Below are 11,911 nucleotides of genomic sequence, written 5' to 3' on the forward strand. Positions count from 1 at the left end.
GGGTTCGTGGTAGCGATCTAGGCTTAGGTTTCTTTGACAATGAGGACTGGAGGTTTGCTCACAACTCTTGCCAAGGGTGTGGCTCTGGATTGATGGGAGAGCTACTTAGATTAATGGCGTGGTCTGTCTGGATCAGAAGAGGAGGAGGGCGGAGTGGAGTGCCGTCTGGGTTGTCGTATTTTAGCAACTCTTGCGGAGGGTCACAGGGTGATATTGTGACTCTGGGGTCCGATTGTGGTGGAGGTGGTGCACAGGTGTTGGATCTTGAGGCAGATCCAAGTTTGGAAAGAGATGGATCGAGTACTAGCGACGGTGTCGCGGGGCTCATTTTTGTTTTGCATGTAGATCTAGATCGGAGCGAGGTTGGTAGCTATGGATCTTACGTCAGGCCTGGGATGGGGGAGCAAACTCAGATAGGTAGGGAGTGGCCTTCGATGGTGGTGCGTTGGATGTGGGGTGACGGTTGTGTTCCAAAGACGTTGGACCTTGGGTGGTGTGATGGTGTTTGGATGATTGCCTTTTTCTAGGTTAGTGGGCTACTGCCTACTGGACCCTATCATTTGGCATTTTATGCTTTTCCTTTCATTTCATGTTTATGTTAGTTTTTACTTTTTGGTAGTTAGTGGCTTTATGCCATCAATAAATTGTTGTCATTATTTGATAGAACTAGGTGGGCTTTGTTCCCGTTTGTGCATCTTATGTGCCTTGTCTGCTCTAGCTAGGCAGCGAGTTCCTTACTTTGTCAAATGGTCGCAACCTCCAAGTAGCAGGATGAAACTAAGTACTACCGAATTGATCGATTTTCTGGTGGCAACATAGTTGGAAAGCTAATAATTAATAGTAAATTATGGCTCCACGCGAGCAATATCTTTCCAGTGTGTCACCACAATTATAAAGCAAATGGAGTAGCCAGCATAGCACTATTTTAAAATACATATATTTAATTGAGACTCATGTTATTATCTCGGAATATTCTCTTGATATTTATTGTACTTTCCAATTGTGTGGTTTCATTAATGAACAAGGCTTGAGGGCAGTCGTATTTGCCCTACTTAAAAAATAAATAAATAAGAATGGGAGTGGTGTTTATGTAGCCGTTTGAGGCAAGAAGGTCGAAAAAAGAAAAAGGAAAAAAAATTACACTCATCGACACTACACTCTTTATTATAGATTTCAACTTTGCTAATTATGTAGCTCTAGGAATATGCAGATCAATTTGCGTTGTATATTTGCAGTGTAGAACTTGAATGGATTGAGGCCTCCAGAGTTGTGGGTGTCCTATGACAAACTAGGCTTAAAGTAAAACGAAAAAAAAAAATTCCAAATGCTGAGGATTTTGGATCTAAATGAAAAACATGATTAACAACGCCTTTGGTGCCTAGGGTTGTGACTTGATCAAGATTGATTTCTCACGGTGGTGGAGTAATCGTTGCCCAATGAGAGATCATTGCCTTCGGGCTCAAGCTACCCACCAACATTAATCCTTGCTTTAGGAACTCATACATCTACCGTCATTAACATGCACTACACATTCTAGTTTTATAATCTAAACAAATATATTTTTTAAATTGCGCTTCAAATATTGTCTCAACAAAAAACCATTTGGAAATCATTTGCTTAGTCAACTAAATCAAATTATCAAACAAACGGACAGTCTTCGTAAAAATTAGCATTCCCATGACAGTTTACCTTTTCCCCAATTCAGCAACCTGCATAGTATTCAGGGTTTATCTGCATTTTTGTCTATTGTTAAGAGTATATGCTTTGAAGTTAATCACTATGACAACTTTTGAGATGAAATTTCAATTTTTCGTATACGTAGAGAATGCTTGTTCATCCGGCAGTATATGCCTTCAACTTGTGGAGGGCATCATTCCAGGATAACCATATTCATTATGCATTGATCACTTGAAAAAAGATGCATATCCATCAAATTAACATTTACGGTACACTCGATACTGGTTACATTTGATACATGGTTGCAACCTGCACATTTTCATTACCCCAGGTTGTGGACAATCTCAAATTAAAAGTAGACATATATGCATATCTGAGAATCACCTGATTCTGACAAAAAATTAAGAGGGTAAAGAGAAGGATGGTCCATCTCCTCCTTGATATTGTTCTCGGAGCCCCGTAAAAGAAATACTTATCAACCTATGCTATTTATAAGGACAATGAAAAAAATATGCAGGGGAAAAAGCAATGCCAGATACCCTATTTGCACAAATCACTTGCAAAAAGCTGGGCTGCAGAAGGTGAATTCCTATCCCCTCAGTTGGACAGAGCAATCAAAATGAATATAATGCTTCGACACTTTTTGAAAGACTTGGAGCACAACTTTATCGGCTTATAGATCAACAGTTGGATATAGACCAGGCATGTACATGCGCCCACTTCCATTAGAATCTGCATTTGCATAAAACGGTGAGTTGAGCTCTCCAGAGTGAGATGACTTTCTGGGCTTTGGGTTCTTAGGTGAAGAGTAAGAGTCATTCGGACTGCCTGTGGAGTACATCGATGATGTATGCAATCCATGGATCTTTGGCAACCCTGTTGTATCAGCACCCATGGTAAAACCTTTCTCAACTGTTTCTGCTTCCAAAGGCAGCTCATCCAATGTCTAGCACCAAATAAAAAAGAAAAATAAGTACTGTAATTGCAAATAGTGCAAATTGAAAGCCAATGGAAATTCAGTTACCATCCATTCTTATATTCAAGTCCCAATTAACCTAGTGTCAATTTACACATTTGGTGTAACCAAACCAATAAGTTTGATGAGAGTTCAGAATTCAAATGTAAATATCTTGCCAGCTGAACAAGTTTCAGCTCCATTTGTCAAAGGCATGAAACTTGAACATATATGAAACAGGCCTATGTTTATGACATCAATTGTGTGCACAAAAATACATGCGGAGCCACTAATATCACTAAATCTAGGTAAAGTTGTGTAATAACACGAACTTCATCATTTATCTTTAAAAATCCAAAGCCTCAAAAATTTTATGAATACCCTACCCGGAAAGCCTGTTGCAGAACTCGAAGGGTCTCCCGGGTGCGCTTTCTCTTCATTGATACTTCATCAGGTTCCTGCAGCATCTCTTCAAACAAGTTTTCTCTGTTTGCAAGCATAAATAGCAAGCACATCAGCAATCATGACAGGAAAACCAATAAACAAAAGATCCTGGATGCAAAATTTGCAAATGCCAATCCAGCTATTTTGTCACCTGTAAAGCTTCTTAATGAAGACATTGTGCAGCTCACGCTTAGTATGATTGACCTGAATGCATGTCGATCACAGACAATAGTTATAATACGTAAAAGAGAACATACAGAAATTCTTAGTTCAATTATAACAGCAAGACTTTTTTATTGCACAACAGTAAATCAGTACTATATACACAAAACATTACATAAAAGAAAGACTTAAAAAAATAAACATACAAAAAAACAACAACAAACAAGTACTATATCCATTACTTTCATTTACAAACAAATAGAAGAACTTGCAAGGTAAAAGAAAGACTAATAAGAAAAACATACAAAAGAACAACAACAAATAAGTACTGTATCCATTACTTTCATATACAAACAAATAGAAGAACATGCAAGGTAGACTTGGAAGGTAATGATGCTCAAAAAAAATAAAAAATTATTCTCAGGGCTCAAAACAGATCCTGGGTACAACATTGATGAAGTACATTATTTGTAATGTATAAAGGAATAAAGAGGAAGCCCTCAGAATTAAGAGATAGCAAGGGAAGGAATGAGTTTCATAACTTAAGCAAGATTTGAACTGCTCCTTAAATATAAATTAATTACACCACTCTTACCTCAAAGGCAATACAATAGTTTTTTTTTTTTTAATATACATATTGAATATACATCAAATCATTCAAATTAGAAATATAGGATATGAAAAGAAAAAGAAACAAGAGGGTGAAATAAACAGAAAATAAACAGGTGCGTCCAGGGAAGTCAATATTACCAAGAAGTGCATTATTGCTTTTGGTACAGAGTCCTCTATATTCTTCCTAACAATGTCATAGTATGATCTTAACAGAAGTTTTGTGACAGCAATTTCAATTGTCTCCTGCTCTGAGTGGTTTTCTGTGGGCTTCAGGACAGTTGGGGGCTAAACAGAAACATACATATGTTAACGAAATAATATAAGATACTTTCAATAATATTGGATAAAAAAGCACACAACCCAAGTAAATATTGAACAAGAAAATACCTCTCTTAAATGGATCATAGAGATGGCTTGTTCCATGTGGTGGATAGGTTCATTATACGGCTTGTTTATTAAGGTCTCTTTAGCAGGCGTACGGTTATCACTCCCTCCAAAAATAGATGAAATTCCCCAAGTTGATACACTTGGGCCTCCTAATCACATTGCAAGACGTGACAAAATAAAATACATATAAGGTTCAGATGAGTTTGTCAGTTCCTACATGCAATCATGCACTAATACACATGCATGCACCATGCACACATACAGGATGAGTAGGGATATTATGCTCAATAACCTTTGGATCTAGATCCAACAGTGGAAAGAATTATTTTTAAGCTCGAGTTGTTTTCTTTTCCACCATTGAATCTATATCCAAAGGTGGGTTGAGCGTAATTTCCTTGCTAAGTTACTGAGCAGGTGAATTTCCAGCCACTGACACAGATATGTGTGTGTGCTTATCATATAGATATAGTTGACTCAGAATTCTGTAGTATGAAAATGTTAGTAAAGATTGCAAAAGAATATGATGTTCAGTTGGAAAAATAAATTACCAGCAGGTGGAACTTTTTCACTATCTACTACAGGACGAACACCCTGTCAGTCATTTAATAAAATAAAATAAAAGAATCATTAGCATGAAAAGGACTAGGTTAATATCAGTAGCAACATTCTACTTTTTGTTCTTTAACCTTTAGTGGTAACTGCAAGATTAAATTACAAGTGCAGGAGTTGCTCTTGCAAAGAGACAACTTTTGCATACCTGGTCAGGCAAAATCCCATTCACTTGTCTGCCAAGAATTGCTCTGGACTTCAAACTTCTTTCAGATGATGGTGCCTTGTCAGAGTCTACACCATCCTAGTTGAAAAAGGAAAAAGATATAAAAAGAATAAAATGAAATCATGTTAAAACGACTATATGATTGCACAATAATTCAGTGGCATGCCTATATACCTTTTGCCTGCCAAGAGGCAGAGGAATCCGAGAGGACTTCACCTGTTGCAATGCACTCTCAACGGCCTTACTTCCACCAATAAAATTAGCATGTGAAGTGTTTATGTAGTCCATCTGCAGAATGAATAAGATTCAAATATATGAGACGAAAACAGATGTTTTACTATAGTACAAGCAGGGAGTTGATGAGTCATAAAATATATGTATGCAAACAGACTACTGAAATAGCATGCAACAAGGAGCTTGGTTAAATTTCCACTTGCACCCAGACAAAAAATTATTACAAAAATCAAGTCATAAACACCTATCCTCTGTACATGCTAATCTCTCCACTTTTTTCTTTTTTGAGGAGCATCAAGTGGCATTGATAAAGCAAGCAATCTAGACACAACACAATAACATAGGGACTAAGCTGGCCTAAAACCACTCCTAACTAACGCCAGAACAGTATGGCATGGGAATTACGATTATCTTGTGGGGGGAGCAATAAATATTTAATACGAGTTTCAAACTCTGATTACTATGCAAAGAAGTCTAATTCTAATTTTTTGTTCAATTATTTTTCTGATTCAATTCTTTCATGATAGTGAGCTGAAATTATCTTTTGTCTTTTATCGATACCTTTTGTAATAGTGAGCTCAGTGACATTAATAAAGCAGGCAAGCCAGACGCAACACAAAAACATAGGGACAAAGCTGGCCCAACACCACTCCCAACTAACGCCAGAATAGTATGGCATGGGAATTGGGGTTATCTTGTGGGAGGGAGCAAAAAATATTTAATACGAATTTCAAACTCTGATTACTATGCAAAGAAGTGATTTTTTGTTTACAATTATTTTTCTAATTCAATTCTTTCATGGTAGTGGGCTGAAATTATCTCGTCTCTAACTAATTTTTTATCGATACCTTTTGTAATAGTGAGCTAAGTGGAGAATCCTTGGTAAAAAATTATGTTGGGATCCACTTGGTATGTAAAAAGATGCAAGTACTTGATGGGGCCACTGCCCCTACTGGGCATGCATTGGATTTACCTAAAAAAAATAAAAAATAAAAACAAAGATGCAAAATAGCACAGACCAATAGATGATAATAAATAAAGATAAAAAAAAAAACAACCCAGAAAAACATACAGAGAGAGAGAGAGAGAGAGACTCAGTGGGGTTCATAAAGAGTAACTTCATCAACTCTAATAATGATGGTGAATCACATTTAATGAAAAAAGATGTGAGAGAAAGAGCAGTTGGAAAATTGCTCCTGAATCCTGATTCCATGGTTGGTAGAAAGGAATGCAGATTTGTTTTTTATTAATGTTTATTGCATAACGCAAAAATAGTGCAAGAGTATCTTCGTCCTCATACCTCCATCTCAATAATATGTCCAATCATTGTCTCAGAGGGTTCAAGGCCTTCTCGTAAGAAGTTCCCTATAACTTCATCCATCCGCTTTCTCAAAACAGGGAATCGCTGCAATTCATTTACGAGGCAGCGATGGCTAATCTGAACAAAGAAAAATTTCATTCAGATGTCATATTAAATTGAAAATATGTGCAGAGTGACAAAACAGATAATAAAAGCAACATGTTTCTTACCTTCATCAGCTCATCATATATGAACCTGGCACATTGAAGGCTGGGATCTAACAAACGAGCTATTTGCCTCCTGACCAGATTTTCAAAAGGCACCTATGTACATGAAAGATCAAATGCCAGGTATATTATCAAGAGAGAGAAAACATGACTAACGTCTTGAATGGAAAAAAGAAATCACATGATTATGTGAAAAAGTTTAGTCCGTCTGTTAAAAGTGAAAGAATAAAACAAAAGAGTACAACTAAGATCTACCTCTGGTACAAATAACGCAGATTTAGGACCCGTCGCATTTTGAATGGCAGTTCTAATGTCATCATCTGTTAGGTCCTCACAGGGATCCACCTCCTGTACAGACCAAACCAACACGTCATATAACGATGCGCAGGGACTATAAAAGCCTACAAATGAATCTCACAAAGAAATAACATAATTAAAGTCTGTAGGGGATCTAGGGGAGAACAGTAATTTAAGTTTTACATCTAATCATTCACTATTTCTCCACATGAGTTCTCTAGCTACTTTTTTGAGTTAGGTTTAAACACAAGACAGACTTACAAGCAAGATCAACGTCTTGCACTCTAAATTTAAAGAACAGGCAACTTCAACTATATGTACCCAAGTAAAAAAAGGTTGCTATTTTCATCAATAAGAACTTATACAGAACCATGTAAACCATTGATTAAACCTTTAATTTTTTCATGCATATAGGTGCAATGAAACTGCTGGAAAGAGTAGCAAAAAAAAAATTAAAAATAAATAAATGAAGACATCTGCATGAAATTGAATATATCCATGCAGACAGACACACCAGTGTGGGGAAAATATGCATTTGTTTTCACACAAAAAAGAAATCCATTTTATTGATGGAGTAAAGAACAGAAAAATTGCAGCACTGCAATCTGCAGTTCTCCCAGAAGTCGAATTGGTTAGTAGCCTATCATGGCAGAGGGTAAAGTACAGATCTCTTGGTAAATAATTGATAATAGATAATAGTGTACTGTAATCTAACGGCGAAAATGAAGACATAACAAACAATTCTTAAAGACTTCTTCAAGCAACTGCTAATTATATTGTAGTATAAAAAAGTACACCCTAAACTGTTGCATTATGGATCACAAAGGAAACAAAAAAATGTCACACAAATAACATTAGGTAAGATCACTCCCAGGAAGACAGCTGTTGTTATCAGTGTTCAAACCTCTAAACTTTTCACAAAGATATTCTGGAAGATATAGTGAATTCGTGCTCCGCCAGACAGCTCAGTTGTTGACATTTCTTCATTTTTACCCTCGACCATTGTAGAAAATGCTGTTTTCAAGAAGAAACCCATGATAACATTACTTAGCTTATGCAAATACACAAAGCCACAGAATACAGGTAAAATATATAATAGGAAAAGAAAACTGGTAAGCCCAATTTACCTTCTGAGTACTTTGAAAGAATGTTAAGGAGAAGAGCTCCCTGACCAGCCTATTGGTGACAAAAATTTAGAAATACACTAGTCAAATATAAAGAAATCATCATATAACAAAAAAGACAATCAGATCTTTAGTAATTGATTATTGTTTGCGAGTGTAAGAAACTTCTAACTCTTGTTGAGGCATAATAGGAAAAAGCTACTCACAACAGTTATAGGAGCACATCCCTGTTTACAACTAAATACTAACTCGTCAAAATATAGCAAGCTACAAATGCATGTATTGTATTTAGTGTTTTTCAATGGACTTCATTTTAGTCATGTGATCATCGATTGTCCACGGGACAAACTCTAGATACTAAACGCAAATTGTTTGTCCAATAACATTGACCATATAAATCGGGGATAATTTTCACACTAAATAAGCACACCTTTGATTCTGTGATTTCCCCATAACTGGCATGTTCCTTGGCAACAGAAACTAGTGCGGAGCTTATGCGTGATTTTAGCCCCGGGAGTACTGCCTTGATATGTTGCACTAGAATCTGCAAATAATTAGAAGGATCAACTTCACAGCTATGTGGAGCAGTAGAAACATCATCATAGCAAGGGAATACCAGGTCATCCCAACAATCTAAGCACACCCGAAACGTGTGTGTAGTACATGTATAGTAACAGCAGTACTAAAACAGTTCAACTACAAGAGAAATATTTATAAGCATTTACTGCATTAGGATGCAGTTCACAGATATTGTACCTGATTCAACTTCTTTGCCAACTGAGGGATGCCGCAGCGATCAGCTAGACCATTATATACCTATATGACAGCATAGACAAATTTATGATAAATTATTTGTTTAATCCAAGCTAAGATATGTATACTAATTCACGGGAAATGCTCATACCGGGCGGCTGCGGAAAAACTTTTCCTCAGCTACGAGTGCATCTTTGATACTCCGGTTCAATATAATATCCTGTTTCAAGGATAAAATTGAGTGGCCTTATCAGAATGTAGAAAACATATATCCTAATATGAGAACCACTACTATAAGGAAATACAGCAAATCACGTACAAAAGTGTTCGCCAAACTAATTACTCTAACATGAACCCATAACGTGAAAGAAGTAAAACAATGTTAAAAAGAAAGGCATATATAGTTTTCCATTAGCAGCCTTAAAAAATAGACTGCATATTATTTGGCAAAAAAAAAAAAATGAAAAGGGAAGAAAAGCAGTTTTCCATTAGCAGCTGCTTGACATAATATTTGTAAGAAAAGGTAAGACCAAACAGAAATAAGTACCAGACATGATTATAGAAGTTACAAAAAGGAGGAGAGCACAAGATAAGGATCAACTTCTAACCAAAAGCATGTTCGTTTCTAGTAAAGAATCACTTAGTTTATCACCATCATCAGACATACAGCAGAGGAAGAAGCACCTTTTATAGAGTTTAAGATGGGTTACCTCTTGACTACGATTCACAACACCTATGTAGCCTAGTCGTAGAGGGATAACTTTTCCGAGCAAAAGATTACGAGCATCAGTACCTCTATCCATAATATCCAGCTGAGATCATTGAAATAAACAAATAATTTATTAGGAAAAAAAAATATTTTGCAAATTAAAACCATCAAAGAAATACAATATTAGAAAAATTTGCACCTTTGTGACTACTCCTATTGTTCGGAGACCTGTCATAAGAAATTCACTAATGTGAGTCACATAAATATAAATTACCAATTCAACCTGGAATAACAGTATCAAAGTTGCAGATTTTACCATCAGGATCAGCATTCCCTGCAATCTGAAGAGCATCTGAATTTGCTAAATCCGAATTTGCTGCTGTGACAGCTAGAATTAAACAACTTGGAATTTTGATGTAAGACATGATCATTGTCCTAATCCGTGCTTCAATATCAGAGGGCTGGTCACCAACGGGAACCTTTGTAATTCCAGGTAGATCTACCAGTGTGATATCAAGAACATTTGGAGAAAATATCTTCAAACGAATCTGCTTGTCTGTGACACCTTTGTTTCCACCTGCTTCCCTCTCAGTCTCAGCCTGCATCAATAAGGAATTCATTAAGAAGGGAATAATGGACTCATGTACATTGACACATATATAACTTGTAGCTTAGTTATTATTGGATATTTATACTTCTTTACACTTGTCTGTTATCTACGAGAAAATGTGATTAAAAAAAATAAATAAAAAAACAGCAAGAAATGCCAATCCAGTTTCACTGGATTTGGTTGTCTAGAGAAAAGTGAGTTCAATTTTTACAAAATTTTACGAGGAATTCTGTTAGCAAATCTTTCCCCTAAATGTCCAAGTATAAAGTAGCAGAAGTCACAACGAAAGCAGCAGAAGTGACAAAAGGAAGTAAACATCCCAAAACAGAATTGAATACGCAAACAGAATTCAGATACTACATTTAACCATCCAAAACCTTAGGCTGTGGTGGCGGCAGTTCTAACACAAGTGAATAATATGCTCAGAGAAATCAAGCTCATACTGTTCAAATCCTCCATATATTCAATTTGTGTTAAGTATTAAAATATGCATCCTTCTCTATACTTCCTCAGAAACCAAATTATTCAAATTCAAATCACATTGCATCAAACTCTGCACTGAGTGAGTAATCAGAAAGATACTCCGGGATTGGAAACAGTACCTGAATTTCCCTTCTAATATCTGAGAAATCGTAGAAGCGCTTTCCAGGCACGTGAAGGAACTCGCCGTACTCCTCATCGGTGCCATCGGCGTTGCGCTTAGTCTGTAAGAGCTGGAGCACGAGAGGGCGGCGCGTGCAGATTTCAGAGCCACGGGGCAAGAAGTCGCGGCCTACAAGGGCCTCGAGCACACTGGACTTGCCGCTACTCTGGCTGCCGACGACGGCGACCTGAGGGAGCTCGATGGTGGATTGGGAACCGAGCTGCGCGAAGATGTCCTGGAGCTTGTTCACTATGGGGATCACAGAGTTTCCGAGGGGCGAATTGGAGGATGAAGGAGAAGGCGGTTGCGTTGGTGCCACTGAGGGCTCGTCAGCCATGGCTGGGTGGATCTTACAGGCAACCGGACGGTGAAGCCCTAGGGTTTTGGAAATTTCTTGGAGAGAGAAAGGGAAGATTTTTATTTGATTTTCTTGAGACTGGAGACTCTTCGTGTTTTAGCTGTATTAGAATTTTAGAGAGTTGCTTTTTGAGGTAACGAGAAGAGGAGGTTTTTTTTTTTTTTTTTTTTTCTTTTGGTCTGAGAGGAGGATTTTCATTTTCTTTTTCCTTTATTTTTTATCAAAACAGGATTTTTCTTGAATTTCTACTATTTATTTATTTTTTATTTTATCTTTACTTTTTTAGAGAGTTCAGTCCTCCCTTTCATTGGTTAACCACACTCCCCATACTTCTAGTTGAGATTGGCTTTAAAATTGGCATAAAAAACTTCCACATTTTGCTCCATTTCTTTTTGAATTTTTTTTTTAGAGTAAAGAGTTCATATCAATTGTATGACTCTGATTCATAGATAAAAATATTGTAAAAGAATTGACTACTCTATTCAGACAATGATAGTGCAGATTAATCTATGCTAACAAAAAGCATCTCGCCTTGTAAACACTATTTTTGGATTGATTTTAGTAGACTAAAAGAAGCTTTAAAAATTATTTAGAATAAAAAAATTAGCAAAATAAAACAAGATTTATCTTCATTGAGTTTTAGA

At 36.6% G+C, this 11,911-nt stretch overlaps 1 protein-coding gene across 1 annotated transcript; it reads right to left on the reverse strand.

Annotated features, from left to right (window-relative positions):
- Window positions 1-1,880: 1,880 nt before the first annotated feature.
- LOC112170402 (dynamin-related protein 3A) lies at window positions 1,881-11,381 on the reverse strand. The gene is made up of 20 exons (XM_024307668.2): window positions 10,869-11,381; window positions 9,973-10,255; window positions 9,856-9,884; window positions 9,658-9,759; window positions 9,099-9,167; window positions 8,951-9,010; window positions 8,625-8,738; window positions 8,198-8,246; window positions 7,975-8,084; window positions 7,029-7,121; window positions 6,777-6,869; window positions 6,547-6,684; window positions 5,187-5,300; window positions 4,995-5,090; window positions 4,786-4,828; window positions 4,238-4,386; window positions 3,989-4,135; window positions 3,228-3,280; window positions 3,019-3,118; window positions 1,881-2,623 (listed from the first exon to the last, which is right to left on the reverse strand). Exons 1-20 carry the CDS (start codon window positions 11,244-11,246, stop codon window positions 2,351-2,353), a joined length of 2,493 nt encoding a protein of 830 aa, XP_024163436.1. The 5' UTR covers window positions 11,247-11,381; the 3' UTR covers window positions 1,881-2,350.
- Window positions 11,382-11,911: the final 530 nt, after the last annotated feature.

Source organism: Rosa chinensis, chromosome 6, assembly GCF_002994745.2.
Source record: "Rosa chinensis cultivar Old Blush chromosome 6, RchiOBHm-V2, whole genome shotgun sequence".
NCBI classification, from domain to species: Eukaryota; Viridiplantae; Streptophyta; class Magnoliopsida; order Rosales; family Rosaceae; genus Rosa; species Rosa chinensis.

What these genes read in the sequence shown, in the direction of transcription:
- LOC112170402 (XM_024307668.2), bottom strand. Translation starts at nt 11,246, where the DNA reads ATGGCTGACGAGCCCTCAGTGGCACCAACGCAACCGCCTTCTCCTTCA. An exon ending in GGGAAATCACAGAATCAAAG is followed by an intron (nt 8,247 to 8,624) that starts GTGTGCTTATTT and finishes TGTCACCAATAG; the next exon opens with GCTGGTCAGGGAGCTCTTCT. An exon ending in ATGGGATTTTGCCTGACCAG is followed by an intron (nt 4,829 to 4,994) that starts GTATGCAAAAGT and finishes AATGACTGACAG; the next exon opens with GGTGTTCGTCCTGTAGTAGA.